General features: G+C 35.8%; 3 protein-coding genes across 3 annotated transcripts; all 3 read right to left on the reverse strand.

Annotated features, from left to right (window-relative positions):
- Positions 1-1,763: 1,763 nt before the first annotated feature.
- On the reverse strand, positions 1,764-5,904 carry LOC124861281 (OX-2 membrane glycoprotein-like). The gene is made up of 6 exons (XM_047354859.1): positions 5,776-5,904; positions 4,318-4,656; positions 3,895-4,197; positions 2,736-2,826; positions 2,609-2,656; positions 1,764-2,423 (listed from the first exon to the last, which is right to left on the reverse strand). The coding sequence occupies exons 1-6, from the start codon at positions 5,825-5,827 to the stop codon at positions 2,249-2,251; spliced, it is 1,008 nt and encodes a 335-aa protein (XP_047210815.1). The 5' UTR covers positions 5,828-5,904; the 3' UTR covers positions 1,764-2,248.
- A 2,672-nt stretch (positions 5,905-8,576) lies between these two features.
- LOC124861279 (OX-2 membrane glycoprotein-like) lies at positions 8,577-11,880 on the reverse strand. Its single transcript, XM_047354857.1, has 7 exons — positions 11,679-11,880; positions 11,090-11,428; positions 10,324-10,626; positions 10,190-10,246; positions 10,012-10,108; positions 9,873-9,920; positions 8,577-9,494 (listed from the first exon to the last, which is right to left on the reverse strand). Exons 1-7 carry the CDS (start codon positions 11,743-11,745, stop codon positions 9,350-9,352), a joined length of 1,056 nt encoding a protein of 351 aa, XP_047210813.1. The 5' UTR covers positions 11,746-11,880; the 3' UTR covers positions 8,577-9,349.
- Positions 11,881-14,157: 2,277 nt separating this feature from the next.
- LOC124861280 (OX-2 membrane glycoprotein-like) lies at positions 14,158-18,292 on the reverse strand. Its single transcript, XM_047354858.1, has 7 exons — positions 18,159-18,292; positions 17,265-17,603; positions 15,897-16,199; positions 15,763-15,819; positions 15,585-15,681; positions 15,446-15,493; positions 14,158-15,075 (listed from the first exon to the last, which is right to left on the reverse strand). The coding sequence occupies exons 1-7, from the start codon at positions 18,214-18,216 to the stop codon at positions 14,931-14,933; spliced, it is 1,047 nt and encodes a 348-aa protein (XP_047210814.1). The 5' UTR covers positions 18,217-18,292; the 3' UTR covers positions 14,158-14,930.
- Between the last annotated feature and the right edge of the window lie 1,646 nt (positions 18,293-19,938).

Here is a 19,938-nt window from a genome sequence, read left to right on the forward strand (position 1 = left end):
TCTGGACTTTGACTGGTCCATTCTACCACATGAATATTCTTTGATCTAATAAAACTGTTTAGGGTCGTTGTCCTGCTGGAAGATGCACCTCTGCCCCAGTCTCAAGTCTTTCGCTGTCTCTAACAGGTTTTCTACCAGTGTTGCTCTGCATTTGGCTTCATCAATCAACTAAGTCTGGCTAGATTTATCACTAACCAGAAACAGGACTTCTTAGAGGTCCTTTCTAACAATGGTTTTATTCTTGCCAGTCTTCTATACAAGCTAGGTCTATTGAGAGCATGATGAGTAACATTTGACCTTTCAACAGATTCTGCCACCTGAACTGTGGATCTATGCTGCTCCTCCAGAGTTACCATGGGCTTCTTGGCTACTTCTGATTAATGCTCTCCTTATCTGGCCTGTCATTTTAGGAGGACAGCCATGTCTTGGTAGGTTTAATGTTGTTACCATAGCTCTGTGAGATGTTATTAGCTTGGGATATTGTCTGATAACCTTTAAACATCTTCACATCTTTATACCTGACCTTTCTGATCCTCTCCTTAGTTTCCCAAAAGGTGCAGAGAGAAGGTTGCACTGAATTTACTTAGGGCATCAAATTAAAGGGAGCAAATTCGTAGGAACGTTTGAAAAGCATGTATTGTTCTCCTTCCAGTGTAAAAGTCATTAAAGTTTGAGTGTAACTTGATAGAATACGAAAACGTATTCTATCAGATGGTTTTGGTCCTGAAATACCAAAACCATCTTTTGCATGTTCTCCCGTCACATCTGTTAGTCTCATGAACCTCAGTCTTCATGTGACAACATTGGTTTATCACAAGTTTAAATCTCCACACGTCTATCATCTGATTCTCTTCCCCTGTTTAGATAAATTCAAAATTAAAAAGGTGTCTTCCTGCCTTAAATATATAAGATGAGTGGACAACAGGGAAGACTTCAGGCTTTAATGACAATGACCATGTTCGAAAACAACAGTTTCTAATGTTTTTTAAACCCAGTTACAAAAACAATATAAGCTGTTGTAGGTATTTTTAATAAACCTGATGGCAGCTTGTATGAGAATATTTAATTTGAGCTGTTAAAAAGTTGAAATCTTAAAATATTTCATGTTTTATTAGCACTGTAATCTGAACAAGGAGGTTTAGGGTTTAAAGCACTTCCCAGGCTACTTTACTCCTTCCCGCCTCATGCATTGTACATATTAGTAGTTCCTTTATGTTCTGAGTTTCAAGCTCCACATCACATTTACAGCCACAAAGATCATGTATAAATAGGAAGCAGCAAAACCACATAAAAACCCCCAAACCTTATGTACATGCTATTTGTTTATTTCATCCAAGCTGTAAGCAACAAAATAGCACAGAACTATTTCATTGAATTATTTTGATGTAGCAGCAGATTAAAGTTTTCCTGACCCATTAATAAAAAAACAATATTAAAATTAAATGTCTGTATTTATGAGAATGCAAAACTAAAGGTGTGCTCAATTTATAGCAATAATGAGATAAAATAAGACCAGTAGTGCTGAATGGTTGGCAAGTTGTTCATATGTATAACCTGCACATGCATTTTCTTTACAAATGTGCCACTATTAACTAAATAAACAGGCTTTCCATCAGAGTTATTGCAAATGATTATCACAACAAAGAAAAAATAAGTCCTTACTTCATATCTCAGTAGGTTCTTATAAATAAATATATATTCGCAGGACTTCATGCTTTTCATTTTGTTTTAATGAAAAAAAAGAAAAACGAACAAACTAAACATTGATTTAACATAAAACGTTTTCTCTTTATTTTTAATATATACATAAAAATGTACAAACAAGGCACCTTAACATAGTTCAAAATACTGTAAATCTAGATATACAAAAATATAAAGAATGCTTTAACTATCTTCTGACACTATTTGAGAACCTACCCCCCTTATATCACATTAGCATGAATAAGTCAACACAGAGACAGAGTTTGGTAGAAAAATCTGTTCCCAACAAAAGAAACATTAACTGCACTTGCAGTCTGATTGCATGTAAGTATCAAATCAGTTTCTTAGCAATTTTTTACACATTAGTATCATTTCTAGCCCACGGAAATTAATCTATGCTGCTTTTTAATTTTTTTTTTCTAGGCTAGGAAATTCACACAGATGTTCTGGCTTATTATTATTTTAAAAATGTATGAAAATATGATACAGAAATACATGATTACAAAGTATATTCATAGACGAAAACAAGTCCGAGTGATTCATAATATTAAGAAGATTTCCTGCCTTTCAGTTTTTGATGAAGATTTATATCTTCAGGTGAGCAGCTTTCTACATCAGGTGTTGTTGGGGTTATTGGTGATGGTTGCTTGCTGGATGATCTCTTAATCAGTTGACACGTCACCTTCCTAGTGATCTTTTCTTGCTTAAACTGTTCCACACACCTTAAAATAAAAAAATGCTTTGACTTAGAAGCTTTTATTATAAGTAAACAAAATATATCAAAGTACTCATTAAGTAGAGTGAATGTGAATATTAGAATCAAGTTAAAAATATTCATATGTAAAAAATACAATAGAGAAGAATTTATTATCTGGGTCAATGATAAATAACTAAATAAGAGTCTTACGGAGCATGTTTGGTTTGTTCTTCAGTTTCTTTCACCACTTGAAGCTTCCTGTGTGACACATGCAGGATTTAAGAATGAGGACAAAACAAATTACTGGCCAAACAATTGAGCTGTCGGAAAGTGCTACCTGTTATGATGCATTTTTCTGCAGCAGAAAATGCTGACTGAAGCCACCAAAGATCCACAGATCAACACCAGTACAATAGTTACACTCCACCCTTTGGAGAAAGAGCAAGAAGTTACAGAAATATGACCGAAAACATAAAAACAATAAAGACACCTGAACTTACTAACTTCTCTGTGATCAGATCTAGAGTCTTCATCCCAAATGTAAACATCAGGACCACACAGTTTTGATCTGTGTCAGTCTTACACCCATTTACATTTTCCCACATTAAAGCACAAACTTTTGTGTGTTTTGATTTTATCAGACAGACCAACTCAAACTGTATCATAGTTTTTACAAATCATTTTTCACAAAACTCTGAAAGTGTTGGATGCGTGTGTATTCAGAGCATCTGAACATCAAATCTTAGGTCTAGCCATAGATCTTCAATTGGATTTAGGCCTGGACTTTGACTAGGCCATTCAAGCACATGAATATGCTTATCTTCTGTAAACCTCTACCCCAGTCTTAAATCTTTAAAGGATTACCTTGCATTTAGCTCTACTCATCTTCCCATCAACTCTCTCCAGTTTTGTGTCCTTGCTGTTAAAAAGCATACCCACAGCATGATGCTGCCATCACCATGTGTTACCACTGTTGACGTGTACTGTTTGTTTCACATGCATGACAATTACTTCAGTTTTGGTCTCATCTAACCAGAGGACCTTCTTCCACATGTTTGTGGTGTCCCTTCATGGCTTGTAGCAAACTGCAAACACAGCATCGTAAGGCTTTATTTTAACAACAGCTTTGTTACATTGTCTTCCACTAAGCCCAGATTTGTTGGCCTAATAGTTGAACTAATAGTTATCCTGTTAATCAATTCTCTCACCAAGGCTCCTCCAGCTCCTCTAGTTAAGAGTGGATTTGACCTCTTGGCTGCGTTTTTGATTTATGTTGTCCTTTGGGCTGCCAGTTTAGGTGGATTTCCATGTCCAGGTAGCTTTCTTTAGACTCTATTATCTAGTGAATTGAGCTACTTTCTGTTGTTCTTTAACATAAAATCCCAGGTAAATCAACTGAAATTTATGAAACACTCCGACGGGGTTGAATACTTTCACAAGGCACAATAGGGTAATGATTACTTAATCATCCTGATGTCTTCGAAAGAGTTCCTCACCATCTTCAGACGTCTCTGTGAGTCCAGGAACGGTGACCAGCAGCTCTCTGGGAGCAGCAGAGAGAACTGACACTGAACATCCAACCTCTGTGCTGCTGAAAGCTGACAGCAGAGCTGTGGTGGTGATGGTGACCGTACCGTTGCTGTTGGTCACACTGGTGGAGGTGTACTGGGAGAAGCTGAGGTTCTGGTGGAGAACAGTCAGTGTTACAGAGGGAGCAGGTCGACCTGTGGCTGAACAGGACACAACTGACTCTGCAGGAGAGTTTGATCTTCTGACATCAAGGATGGGTTCATGCAGCTCTGCATGAACAAATATGACAACGTGATAGTATTAAACATTGTTACATCCCCTGGGTGTAAAGAAGAGTAAACCATCAACTGGAGGTGTTTTAATGCTTCACAACATGTGTCCTTACTCACCATAGAGTGTGAGGCAGGTCTTGCCTATTAGGGCTCCACTAGGATACGTATTAAACAAACATCGATAGCAGCCTTCATCCTGCTCCGTCACCTTCCTGATCACCACGGAGCAGCTCTGCAGAGCTTCCTGCTGAAAATCCATCTTCCCATCCAGATCAGGTCTCACCCTAGAACCATGTCTCTTGGTGAAGGTGGCGAGATTCATCTCCCCATCATGAAGGACTTTCTGCCAGGTGACTTGGAGGACATCTTTAGGTTCAGTGAGCTGACAGCTTAGAGAGGCTTGGTGTCCCACTGCTGCCAACACAGTCTCCTCTGTTTTTATAAGAGCCAACTGACCTGCATGAAAAACACTTTCAGAAATAACATTTTGAACGCATGTGTTTTTCTAATTCCTGTCAAAGCTTTCAGGAAGATGCAGCATCACAGCTGGTCTTAGTTTTAACTGACCCACAAAACCTTACCTGCATCAATAATCTGGTCGAGCAGAGAGGGTGCGCCTATAGTATATTTCACAGTTGTTTTCAAACTAATAGCTGCCCTACATCACTAACCATGAATTTTGGAAGAAATTTGCATATATAATCAGTCAGTCATTTTCTACCGCTTATTCCATTGTGGGTTGCGGGGGAGCTGGTGCCTATCTCCAGCAGTCTATGGGCGAGAGGCAGGGTACACCCTGGACAGGTGCATATATAATCATTTATTATAATTTCTAATAACAGAAAACCATCTAACGGACATGACATGCATGCTGCAGATTCTGTCTCTGAAAAACCAGGTGGTCCTTATTTAAAGACGAAAGTAGCAAATGTTGTACATGCAGTTTATAGTTCATTCCTCTCTGAAAAACTGAGCCAAATGAGTCAAAATCCGAAGCTTAGACAATCTGAAATTAATGTAGCTCTGTAAAACCAGATGATGATGTCATGTCTTTGTAAGCTGTTGAGGTAGCTGGAGGCACAGTTGTGCGTTTAAGGAAACACCTTAAACACACTGCTTCCTTGTGTGACATCATAGGGACTTTTAAAGAAACCAACCAAGATATCAGGAAGAGGATTATGGACCTCCACCTCTGGTTCATCCTAGGGTATAATTTCAAGCTGATCTGAATTTAAAGAGAGTTCAGAAAAGAAAGCTTGTAGCAAAGTATGAATAAAGGTTATTTTTTGAAACAGCCAGCAACACTAACGTTGTTTCACTTTTAGGACTCAATAACCTATTAAGTACCGTCAATGACGGACCATTATTGCAAAACAAAAAGAGGCTGGATTATCCAGGTTATAGGGTTTAGCTGATTATTAAACTATTAAAACGGCTCCAGTTAACGAATCCTCTAAAATCTTATTCAAAATCAAGTTCACCGCCTATACATTTACACATTAATGGGCAAAACCAGAAACAAGCTTAAAAAATAGGAAGAAAAGCTTCGGTGTATAAAATCAAATCTGTTCTCACCTGTCCGAAGGACGTTAAGTAAAACACAACTGATTATAACAGCGGGTCGCATTGTGTTGCACTTTAACACGCCGCCATACTTCTTGTTTGTTTATCTGGAGCAGCGCTTCCTCTTCTTCCGTATTACCAACTGGTAAGGAATGTGGACCACATGATGAATTTCATTAGCTTTAAAATGTATTATCCATCCAAAGCTTTTTATTTTTTCCTTTTCCCAACACATCATTTCTTTGTCCTTGTAAATTTGACCAATAATTCAAACACAACTGGTCCCTTATAAATTTAAGACACATTTCTCCCATTTCAACTTGTAATGCTGCTTTTGAAGATGTTTTAAAAGCACCTGTACATATTCATAAAGCTTGATATTGGATATAATTAAACTTTTGGAGATTTGTACCTGCTGCTGAATTATAAACTATGCACCCATAATCCAAGACTAACCTAATTAATCCAGTATAAATAGCTTTCAATGAATTTCTATTAGTTCCCTACGCAGTTCCAGCTAAACACCTCATTATATTTAATACCTTCCTACATGTATCTATTAATTTCTTAATGTGTACACCCCATGTTATTCTTTCATCAAACCACAACCCAAGAAATTTATATTAACTCTTTCCAACTCCTGACAATAATTTCAACTTGATTTTTTCAACTATTTTCCGTGTGTAAAACATTATTTATTTTTATCCACAGAAAACCTAAAACCCCATTTATATGACAAATTTTCTACAATTGAAATTGCCTCCTGCAGCTTCTTTATAATAAATTCAAAATTCCTTATTTTTTTCCACATTGCTCCGTCATCAGCAAAGAGTGAAAATCCCATTCCATCCTCTACTTCCTTAAACATATTAACTACCACAGAAAATAATAACGGGCCTACAACGATTCCCTGTGGTGTCCCATTTTCTATATTCAGACTCTCAGAATACTCCTTCCCTATCCTCACTTGTATTTGTCTTCCTTCTAAAATGTTTTAATCCATCTAAACATATGACCATTTATATCCATTCTTCTAATTTTCATTAATAACCCTTCCCTCCACATCATATCATACAAATCCATTGTGCTTCTTCCTCTCCTGAAACCACTTTGATACATTGATATAAGACCTTTATTTTTCATATAAAAATATTTCATTTATCATTCTTTCCATTATTTTACATATGTTTGATGTTAAAGTTGTAGGCCGATAATTTTCTGGTTATGACTCATCTTTCCCTGGTTTTCGAATTGGTATAATCACTGCTTCTTTCCAACCTTTTGGCAATTTTCCATCCTCCCCAATAAAATATTTTTAGATGTTTCACTTAAATTATTTACCATCGCATAACAAACCTGATCTTTTCCTGGAGCTGATAATTAATATTCAGTTCTGTTATTGTAACCAATATATTCAATGAATCATTTGAGTCTTCCATTTGCTCTAATAACTCCTTATTCTCTAATATTGTCTTTTCTCGTCCTTGTTTCCCTTCTTCACTATTATTCTCAGAACTATGAATTTTAATAAACATCTTTGCCAACATTTCCGCCTTTTCTCCATCTTTCACTGCTGTTATTTCTCCATTATTTAGTTTTTGATATCCACTCAATCTTTTAATCCCATTCATCCTTTTAATCTTTGCCCATAACTTAGAAATGTCTGTCTCCCTCCCTACTAAATTACAAAAACTCCTCCAATAATCTCATTTTGCATTTTTAATGGTTCTTCTTACATTTGCTTGCAATTTCTTGTATTCATTCAGATTCTGAAAGTTATGATTCGTTTTAATAATTTGAAAGTTTTATTTCATTTCTTAATAGCTCTGGTACATTCTATTGTCCACCAGGGTACCAATTTTCTTTCCCTTTTCCCACTTTTCAACCTGATAGCCTGACTAGCTGCTTCTAAAATAGCATTACATATGAAATAAAATTTAAATGATCAAGACTACCATTTATATCCACTTTTTGTATTTTTATTTCACTATTATTCCTAAAGGTTTCCCAATCTGGAGATCTAAAACACAATTTCTTCATCCCATTTATACAATATTTTCTATATGTAGCTTAACTTCAGTCATAATAGGCTATTGATCACTTCCTATAGTTGTCTTGTTAATTACTTTCCATAAACAAACAGCTGCCAGAGAATCTGAAACTAATGTTAAATTAATTGTTGACACTGTATTATCTCTCAAATTAATTCTTGTTCCACCATCATTCAAAACTACCACATTTTCACATCCATTATTTCTTCAATTACACCTCCATTTTGACCATTATAACTCCATAATGAACTATGCCCATTAACATCCCCACACCGTATCACTTTACCCTCTGAATACTTCCCAAGTTTCTCCATTAAATCTAAAGAAAGTCTTTTACATGGTTTATAAAACTTATTATTTTAACTTTCCCATTTATTGTCCAAATTTCAATAACAATGTATTCTAACTCCCTTCTTTTAGCTAAAACTCTAAACTGAATCCCCTTTTTTATGAATATTATTCCTCCTCCTCCTGATCCTTCCTCTCCATCTCTTCTAACAAGACTGTCTGATCTAATCTGTCTTTGTTCTGGTGTTGGACCCCGGCCGAACTTTTCCTGGCACATCTTTTGGCTTCTTCACTCTCTTTGCAGCTTCTGCATAGCTTATATTATTACCCAAAGTTCAGTTTTAGATGTTTCAAAGATTTCTGTATGAACCTGAAAAATGTACACTTTGCTCTCTGAAGACTGTTACTAAACAGCACTTATAGGCGGTTTTATATTGGACATACCTATACAGTTATATCAGAAAAAACAGGAAAACAAGAAAAAAAGACATTTATTAATACCTTTGGTGAGCTTTTGAGCTCTTATGGCATTTGTGTCAAAATTACTCATGAAAACACATTAAAATGTTTTTAGATTACTTTTATATTAAGTTTCAAAAGTATTTACATCCCTGTGTTACATCATAACCACAAACTTCAGTTGATTTAATGGGATTTTATATAAATTGTAGGTTTTTCAAAATAATTTTCACAAATAAAAATCTGAAAAATGTACACTTTGCTCTCTCTGAAGAGTGTTACTAAACAGCACTTATAGGCGGTTTTATATTGGACATACCTATACAGTTATATCAGAAAAAACAGGAAAAAAAGACATTTATTAATACATTTGGTGAGCTTCTGAGCTCTTATGGCATTTGTCAGATCCAACTGGACTGAGCTGGAGCTGCTTTGCAGAGATGAATGTGCAAAGCTGGTGGAGACTGCAGTAAAAGGTGCTTCTAACGAGTATTGACTCAAAAGGGCTGAAAACAAATGCAATCCACACTTTCCATAGTTTTATCTGCAAAACATCTTGATAAACATGCATTTTTTTCTTTAAAAAATCACAATTAAGCACTAAAAGATGCTAAGAGCTATTTTCCCATAATAAAATCTTTATATCCTCAACAATGAAGCAATAAATCACTTCATAATATTGGGATTTAAACAGGTTGTTCTGCTGTTAGACTTGCGCTGAAAACCAAAGAAAAATAAGAAATGTTCAGGTTTTAAGACTTTTCCCCAAAAAACTGGACCTTTAAGTCTCATGTTGAACTGTAAGGTTTGTCGTCATCGAACAGTTTTTTTGACACTGAAGGTGAACCTTCAATGCTGTATTTTTCTGGACTTTTCCTGGCAGGTATTCGCTGTCTGATCTCATTCCTCGTTGTCATTATTGGTGTTTTGATCCTGTAAAACAAATGTAAATAGTAAATGAAATAAGTCTGTATTTGATGAGGTAGCGTCCCGCTGGGATTAAAGGCCTAGGTAATTTCCAAAAGCCTGGCTCGAGACAGGCAGCATAACATAAAATAAAAGTAAAAGAGTTTATTTGGAAAGTAAAAACTGATTTTCAGCTTTAACCTTTTCACAAAGCTCTTTACAAAAATAAGGTTTAAAAAATGAGCCAATAGCTAATTAAGATTCCTAGATATTTATATCTTGTCATGATCCGTATTGGATTATTGTTAGGTGTTCATGCTTGCTGTTTAAGTTAGGATTAAATAAGATAAGTTAGGTTTAAAGGAAGAAAAACAACAAATAATTTCTGTTACAAAGGTTTCATACCCCGGTATATGGGTTGATTTTAGTGGTGTTTTGTTCTTCTCAGGGTCCCTGAGGGCAGAAAAGTAGTATTTAGTAACCAGTACTGGATTCATGTATTGAAAAGTATTAATGGATGAAAACGGCTAAAGGAGAAAATGACCTGTTTTTGCCTTTTTTATGTTTCCAGTGGGCCGTGATTGCAAGACCACAAAGACAGGCCAGAATTAGAAAAACTACAACCAGGATGGAGTTGAAAACTTTGAGAAAAAGAATAAAAATGTTTAATGGATCATCAAAGCAAACAGAAATCAGGCAGCATCACAAGAGGAGGAACTTACTCAGATATTTAGACTCTTGCCTCTTATCAATGATTAATCCAGATTGTTCATCTAAACCTGTCAAAGAAAACAAACATCAGAACCCCAAACGGATCTTCTCTCAATAAATGTGATTGTTTGAAAGAGTTCCTCACCATCTTCAGACGTCTCTGTGAGTCCAGGAACGGTGACCAGCAGCTCTCTGGGAGCAGCAGAGAGAACTGACACTGAACATCCAACCTCTGTGCTGCTGAAAGCTGACAGCAGAGCTGTGGTGGTGATGGTGACCGTACCGTTGCTGTTGGTCACACTGGTGGAGGTGTACTGGGAGAAGCTGAGGTTCTGGTGGAGAACAGTCAGTGTTACAGAGGGAGCAGGTCGACCTGTGGCTGAACAGGACACAACTGACTCTGCAGGAGAGTTTGATTTTCTGACATCAAGGATGGGTTCATGCAGCTCTGTGCAGAAAACAGATGAACATCTACTTAACATCTATATAGTGAGTTCTTGTCCTTGAAAACCAAGAAACTTAGGAATGATCAACCAAAAGGCAAATGTTACACGAATAATCACTAGATGCACCATGGGTTTGTGGTTTACGCAGTATTTCCGTAGTCGTTTTATTCCAAGTCGACGAGCAAACAATACGATACATGTCACAGGCCTGCATGACTGCTTGACAGCCTGATAAAAACCATAGGACCACCCACCTGCATGCTGATCTTGCCAAAGCCTACATATTTATACTCCAAATAGATTTATTCTAAGCAACTATAATTACACAAAAACTCTAATTAAAAATCAATTAGAAAATAAATGAATTAGTAAACTAATAAACTAAAGCTAAACTTAACAAAAAGAGACAAATAGCATCTACAATCTAGTTCTAAAATTAACCCGGTAATACAGCTGGATTCTTACCATAAACATTCAGACAGGTCCCAGCTGTCAGAGCTCCATCAGGGTAGATGTTGAACAAACAGAGATAACATCCTTCATCCTGCTCTGTAACACTCTTAATAACTATGGAGGACTTCTGTAGTCCAACTTCTGTAAACTGAACCTTTTCTTTAAAGTCAGGATCCACAGTTTCACCAAAATACTCGCTGTAGGTGCAGATGTTCTTCTCTGTTGTCTCCAAGACCTTCTGCCAGGTGACCTGTTGGACATCTTTAGTTTCCAGGAGCTGACAGCTGAGAGGAGCATCTTCTCCCTCTGCTGCTAACACAGACTTCTCTGTTTTTATTGGTTCTGCTAAACCTGCGGGAAAAAATAAAAGAATAAATGGATCTGGGTAACTTTATTTATATCATGTACCGTTCTGAGAGGGTTCGTATGTTTGTTTTTATCTGTTCGAATCCAAAACACAGTCCTGAATGACTCCATTCAGATCATAGCAGAGAATAAATAAATTAATTGATTCAATAAAAGACATGCTTTCAGCATTGGGATTTTTTTTTTTTAAATCCCACTTTTCGTATAAAAAAGCATAAACAGAGTTTATTCTCACCTTTCTGAAAGGATCCTCCACAGGTTAAAAGAAATAACATTAAGACTAGATTTCCTCCATGTTGCATCGTAACGTGGTTCTTCAATCTTAACTGAAAACAGGGCTGCTAGATACGAGGTTTTGAGTAAGGAAATACAATCCGGAAATCATTGCTTTTCTGTCAGAACATCGTCACCATCTTGTTCTGTTTGCGATTGTTGTTGTTTTTTTATAGTAATTTCTTCCTCTACCTCTGCGGTTGTCAAACAACTGAAGGAGGCATTACCGCTACCAACTGGTAAGGAGTGTGAACCACATGACATCTATACATACTTATACAAACCTCTACATACATTAAATCCCATAGTACAACTTACACTGTTTTAAAAAATAAAAAGTATAACATGATATCCTCTGTTTTCCTTTCATATAACTAAGATTCTTAACCAACTTATTCTTCTGGACTTGATGTTTCCTACAATGCAAAATAACATGTTCTATTGTCTCATCTTCTCCACACTCACATTTCCCTGTCTGATGTTTTCCTGTTATAAATAAGGTTCTGTTCAGTCCAGTATGTCCAATTCTAAGACGTGATATAATTGTCTCTCCTCTCCTGTTTCTTTCTGTTCTTCTCATTTCTCCAATTTTCCTTTGTATTTTCTAAAACCAGCGTCCTTTCCTTTCGTCTACCCATAACCTCTGCCACCTCTCTTCCATTTTTTGTCTTATTATACCCTTTACTTCTTTTACGGTAAACCTAGCATTAATGTCAACCATTATCCTATCGGCGCTCTTCTTAGCCATATTATCTATCATTTCATTCCCCTTAACCCTGTGATGTGCTGCAACTCATATAAAATGAACTGTAAGCCCCATCATAATGATTCAATAAAGTGTTTGTTGTATTTAGATTAATATATGTGGTCTACTATGTGATTGACTATGTTGCAAACTGTCCAATGATGAACTAGAGTCTGAGGAAATGATTGATTTTAATGGTCTAACCTCTTCCACCCACTGAACTGTTAAAGCAAGCATTTCTCCTGTATAAACCGATACTCCATCACTTACCCTTTTTTCTACTTTAATATTAAATTGTGGTACAATCAAAGGTATTCCTATCCTATTTGCAGTATTTTTTGATGCATCAGTATATATATGTACATAGTTATAATACTGGTTTATGTATTCTTGTACAATATATTTATTCATAATATAAAACTTATTTTTGTTCTTCTTTTCTAATAATGAAAAATCTATTTTTGAATCAGGAAGTAACCAAGGTGGTATTGTAGGTAATTTATCTAAATGAATTCCATTAGCTTTAAAATGTATTATCCATCCAAATCTTTTAATCTTTTCCTTTTCCCAACATGTTGTAAACACTTTTAATATTGGGTGATCATTTCTTTGTCCTTGTAAATTTGACCAATAATTCAAACACAACTGGTCCCTTATAATTACAATTGAAATTGCCTCCTGCAGCTTCTTTATAATAAATTCAAAATTCCTTATTTTTTTCCACATTGCTCCGTCATCAGCAAAGAGTGAAAATCCCATTCCATCCTCTACTTCCTTAAATATAGTAACTACCACAGAAAATAATAATGGGCTTACAATGATTCCCTGTGGTGTCCCATTTTCTATATTCAATCTCTCAGAATACTCCTTCCCTATCCTCACTTGTATTTGTCTTCCTTCTAAAAAATTCTTACTCCATCTAAACATATGACCATTTATATCCATTCTTCTAATTTTCATTAATAACCCTTCCCTCCACATCATACATATCCATTGTGCTTCTTCCTCTCCTGAAACCACTTTGATACATTGATATAAGACCTTTATTTTTCATATAACAATATTTCATTTATCATTCTCTCCATTATTTTACATATGTTTGATGTTAAAGTTGTAGGCCGATAATTTTCTGGTTATGACTCATCTTTCCCTGGTTTTCGAATTGGTATAGTCATGTTAATGACCTATGCCCATTAACATCCCCACACCGTATCACTTTACCCTCTGAATACTTCCCAAGTTTCTCCATTAAATCTAAAGAAAGTCTTTTACATGGTTTATAAAACTTATTATTTTAACTTTCCCATTTATTGTCCAAATTTCAATAACAATGTATTCTAACTCCCTTCTTTTAGCTAAAACTCTAAACTGAATCCCCGTTTTTATGAATATTATACCTCCTCCTCCTGATCCTTCCTCTCCATCTCTTCTAACAAGACTGTCTGATCTAATCTGTCTTTGTTCTGGTGTTGGACTCGGCCGAACTTTTCCTGGCACATCTTTTGGCTTCTTCACTCTCTTTGCAGCTTCTGCATAGCTTATATTATTACCCAAAGTTCAGTTTTAGATGTTTCAAAGATTTCTGTATGAACCTGAAAAATGTACACTTTGCTCTCTGAAGACTGTTACTAAACAGCACTTATAGGCGGTTTTATATTGGACATACCTATACAGTTATATCAGAAAAAACAGGAAAACAAGAAAAAAAGACATTTATTAATACCTTTGGTGAGCTTTTGAGCTCTTATGGCATTTGTGTCAAAATTACTCATGAAAACACATTAAAATGTTTTTAGATGACTTTTATATTAAGTTTCAAAAGTATTTACATCCCTGTGTTACATCATAACCACAAACTTCAGTTGATTTAATGGGATTTTATATAAATTGTAGGTTTTTCAAAATAATTTTCACAAATAGAAATCTGAAAAATGTACACTTTGCTCTCTCTGAAGACTGTTACTAAACAGCACTTATAGGCGGTTTTATATTGGACATACCTATACAGTTATATCAGAAAAAACAGGAAAAAAAGACATTTATTAATACATTTGGTGAGCTTCTGAGCTCTTATGGCATTTGTCAGATCCAACTGGACTGAGCTGGAGCTGCTTTGCAGAGATGAATGTGCAAAGCTGGTGGAGACTGCAGTAAAAGGTGCTTCTAACGAGTATTGACTCAAAAGGGCTGAAAACAAATGCAATCCACACTTTCCATAGTTTTATCTGCAAAACATCTTGATAAACATGCATTTTTTTCTTTACAAAATCACAATTAAGCACTAAAAGATGCTAAGAGCTATTTTCCCATAATAAAATCTTTATATCCTCAACAATGAAGCAATAAATCACTTCATAATATTGGGATTTAAACAGGTTGTTCTGCTGTTAGACTTGCGCTGAAAACCAAAGAAAAATAAGAAATGTTCAGGTTTTAAGACTTTTCCCCCAAAAACTGGACCTTTAAGTCTCATGTTGAGCTGTAAGGTTTGTCGTCATCGAACAGTTTTTTTGACACTGAAGGTGAACCTTCAATGCTGTATTTTTCTGGACTTTTCCTGGCAGGTGTTCGCTGTCTGATCTCATTCCTCGTTGTCATTATTGGTGTTTTGATCCTGTAAAACAAATGTAAATAGTAAATGAAATAAGTCTGTATTTGATGAGGTAGCGTCCCGCTGGGATTAAAGGCCTAGGTAATTTCCAAAGGCCTGGCTTTTATTTAACATAAAATAAAAGTAAAAGAGTTTATTTGGAAAGTAAAAACTGATTTTCAGCTTTAACCTTTTCACAAAGCTCTTTACAAAAATAAGGTTTAAAAAATGAGCCAATAGCTAATTAAGATTCCTAGATATTTATATCTTGTCATGATCCGTATTGGATCATTGTTAGGTGTTCATGCTTGCTGTTTAAGTTAGGATTAAATAAGATAAGTTAGGTTTAAAGGAAGAAAAACAACAAATAATTTCTGTTACAAAGGTTTCATACCCCGGTATATGGGTTGATTTTAGTGGTGTTTTGTTCTTCTCAGGGTCCCTGAGGGCAGAAAAGTAGTATTTAGTAACCAGTACTGGATTCATGTATTGAAAAGTATTAATGGATGAAAACGGCTAAAGGAGAAAATGACCTGTTTTTGCCTTTTTTATGTTTCCAGTGGGCCGTGATTGCAAGACCACAAAGACAGGCCAGAATTAGAAAAACTACAACCAGGATGGAGTTGAAAACTTTGAGAAAAAGAATAAAAATGTTTAATGGATCATCAAAGCAAACAGAAATCAGGCAGCATCACAAGAGGAGGAACTTACTCAGATATTTAGACTCTTGCCTCTTATCAATGATTAATCCAGATTGTTCATCTAAACCTGTCAAAGAAAACAAACATCAGAACCCCAAACGGATCTTCTCTCAATAAATGTGATTGTTTGAAAGAGTTCCTCACCATCTTCAGACGTCTCTGTGAATCCAGGAACGGTGACCAGCAGCTCTCTGGGAGCAGCAGAGAGAACTGACACTGAACATCCAACCTCTGTGCTGCTGAAAGCTGACAGCAGAGCTGTGGTGGTGATGGTGACCGTACCGTTGCTGTTGGTAACACTGGTGGAGTTGTACTGGGAGAAGCTGATGTTCTGGTGGAGAACAGTCAGTGTTACAGAGGGAGCAGGTCGACCTGTGGCTGAACAGGACACAACTGACTCTGCAGGAGAGTTTGATCTTCTGACATCAAGGATGGGTTCCTGCAGCTCTGCATGGGTAACATGAATAATAAAGATTTTGGTGAAATAACCAAAATGTTTTGCTTTCTGCTTCATCTTTGCGAAATTTTCTTTCTTTTAATGGGGTGCATTGTTAAAGTATTCACACTCCTTGAATATTTTTTTAATTTTTATCCCTTTACAGCAACCAACTTCAGTGTCTTTTATTGGGATTATTTGTGACAGAACAGCACAATGTAGGGCATGATTGTGAAGTGGAAATAAAAAGATAGATTGGTTCATTAAGTTTGGTTGGAGAGCGTCTGTGAGCATCATTTTTAATAAGTATCACAGCTATTGTTTTGGATTTAGGTCTGGGCTTTGACTGGACCTTTCTAACAAGTGAAAATACTTAACCATGGTAGCTCTGACTGTATGTTCTGCTGGAACATGAACCTCTTTTGCAGCCTCTCACAATTTGTCTTCCAAGATTGTCCTGCATTTAGCTCCAACCATCCATCAACTCTGACCTGTCTCCCTGTCCCTGCTAGAGTAAAGCATCCCCACAGCATTATGCTGCCACCACCATGTTTCAGAGTGGGGATGTTGTGTTCAGTGTTAGTTTTGTTATCAAATACCATTGTGGATAAAGGCCAAAAACTATGAATTTACCTGATCAGATAACCTTGTTAAACTTGCTTCCTGTGTCACCTATGTGGCAAACTGACACCAGGACGTCTGGTGGCCTTCCTTTAACAGTTACTTACTTCTACTCCTCCATAAAGACCTCATGAAATCTGCAGCTCCTCTAGAGTCCATCAGCTTCTTGGCTGCATTTTTGATTAATGATCAGCTTGCCTTCAGTCCAGATGTACAGACATGTTTTGGTGTGTTTGTAGTTATGCCATACTCTTCCTGTTTTCAAATTTGCTCTCTAATGTTCTCTACCAAGTTTATGTTCAAATATGGAATAGAATTGAAATGTATTTTAAGATCTATGAGTCCAATAAGGTCTATTCACCTTACACTTCCTGTTTAAGCTAAAGGGGTGTGAGTTGTTAGGGGTTAAAGACCTTGAGATGTTGTGATGCTTCACAACATGTGTCCTTACTCACCATAGAGTGTGAGGCAGGTCTTGCCTATTAGGGCTCCACTAGGATAGGTATTAAACAAACATCGATAGCAGCCTTCATCCTGCTCCGTCACCTTCCTGATCACCACGGAGCAGCTCTGCAGAGCTTCCTGCTGAAAATCCATCTTCCCATCCAGATCAGGTCTCACTCTAGAACCAAATCTCATGTTGTAGGTGGCGAGATTCATCTCCCCATCATGAAGGACTTTCTGCCAGGTGACTTGGAGGACATCTTTAGGTTCAGTGAGCTGACAGCTTAGAGAGGCTTGGTGTCCCACTGCTGCCAACACAGTCTGCTGGGTTTCAATAGCAGCCAATCCACCTGTAAGAAGGAGATCAGGTGACTGTTACCTGTATCTGGCTTTTATAACTATAGCACCTTGCAGAACTAGTCATGCCTTTAGGCTGTTTCACATTTCTGTTATGTTACAACCACAAACTTCAATGTATTTTATTGGGATTGGATGTGTACGTCATACTTTTCACTTTTATTTGCAATGAAATTGGTTGCATTTTATTTTACATTAGGAATAGGAGTAAATAAACTCGAATACAAATAAATGCACGCCACACTTTCAGATTTTTATTTGTATTTAACTTTCACTTCAGCTTCACCGTTTTATGCACTACTTTGTGTTTGTCTCTCACATGAAGTACAGTAGTACTAGAATAAAATGTGGGATATGAATAGCTTTGTAAGCTGTAACAATTAAAATAAACGACATGGCCTCAGAAAATGCTTTATCTGTGAGCTGTTTGGTCACTTTCATTTTAACATGAGCAAAATACACAAGTTAAAACCGTTTTTAATAACAAAACTCTCCATAGCTGCTAAACCTGAGCATAGAAATAAGACAGACAAATATTCTAATCTTACCTTTAAAAAAGATTTCCAACAAGAAAAAGAAAAACGGGACAACAGAGTCTGACATCATAAAACCACAAATCCACCTCGATTTGAAATTAACCGTCGTTGTAGTACGTACGCATGCGCATCTGAGCTACTTTCACTTCTTCTTCTGTATTATTTTTTTGGCAGTTGGCAAATAACGTTCTGATGTGCATTACCGCCACCGACTGGTGTGGAGTGTGATTCTTCATGGTTTTAAATCTTATTTAATATTACAACAATCAAATTCTATTTATTAATTTAGTGTTTTTGAAAAATCTAATTATAATTTGAATATGTTTGCTACCTAAACTTCTTTGCAAAGTATCTCTCAAAATAACATTTTCTTTAATACCTACAAATTCTCTCCTTAAAATTGTTCTTTCTTGTTCATATTTCTGACACTTCAATATTACATGTTGTATTGTTTCCTCCTCTCCACAATAATCACATTTTCCTGTATTATGTTTCTTTATCTTGAACAATATAGAATTAAGTCCTGTATGTCCTAGTCTTAATCTTGTAATTAATCTTTCCTCTTTTCTACTCCTTCTTCCTGTTCTTACTTCTCCTACTATCTTGTTGATTCTGTAAAACCATCTTCCTTTCTTTTCTTCATCCCACCTTTTTTGCCACTCTTTCCTGATTCTCTGTTTAATTATATTTCTTGCCTCTGACCTACTAATATTAATTATAAAGCTAATGTTGTTTTGTGTTGCCTTCTTTGCCATCCTGTCCGCCTTCTCATTCCCTCCAACTCCTACATGTGCTGGTACCCATAAAAACACTAATATTAATCCCATTCTTTGTATTCTAAATAAAGTATGTTTTATTTCCAACAAAATGTCTGGTTTACCCTCTGAATGATTATGTTTTAAACTTAATAATGCTGAACTTGAGTCTGAACAAATGATTGTTTTTAATGGTTTTATATCCTCCACCCACTGCACTGCTAACAATATGGCTAATAATTCTTCTGAATATATCGATAATCCATCTGTAATTCTTTTTCCTACTTTTATTTTAAATTCTGGTATTACAAATGCTACTCCTATTTTTTCATCTGTTTTTGATGCGTCTGTGTAAATCTGGACATAATGATAGTAATTGTTTATATATTCCTGTATTATACTTGAATCTAATCTACATTTCGTATCCTTTTTCTTTTCCATCAATGCCATATCCACCACTGCTTCTGGTAACAGCCAAAGTGGCACCATTGGCAAAGGCAACATTGAACTTATTTCTTTTTCATATATTTGAAATTCTTCTGCTATATTATTGATAATCCACCCAAAACTCTTAGCTTGTTTTTTTTCTTTTTCCCAGCATGGTTTTAAAATATCACATGTGGGATGATCCAGATTAATGCTTTGTAAGTTTATCCAGTAATTTATTGCTAACTGTTTCCTTCGTATATCTAATGGCATCTCTCCCATCTCTACCTGAAGTGCTGCTATTGGACTGGTTCTGATTACTCCTGTACAAATTCTTAAAGCTTGATGTTGTATATTGTCTAATTTTATAAGATGAGTGTTTGCTGCTGATCCATAAATTATACTTCCATAATCAATATTTGATCTAATTAATCCTGTATAAATTATTTTTAATGATATTCGATCTGCTCCCCAATCAATACCAGCCATACATCTCATAATGTTTAATATTGTTTTGCATTTATCTATGATTCTTTCTATATGTACTTTCCATATAATTTTTTCATCAAACCATATACCTAAAAATGTTATATTTTTTACTTGTTCTAAAA

This window comes from Girardinichthys multiradiatus, chromosome 24 (assembly GCF_021462225.1).
Source record: "Girardinichthys multiradiatus isolate DD_20200921_A chromosome 24, DD_fGirMul_XY1, whole genome shotgun sequence".
Lineage (NCBI taxonomy): Eukaryota > Metazoa > Chordata > Actinopteri > Cyprinodontiformes > Goodeidae > Girardinichthys > Girardinichthys multiradiatus.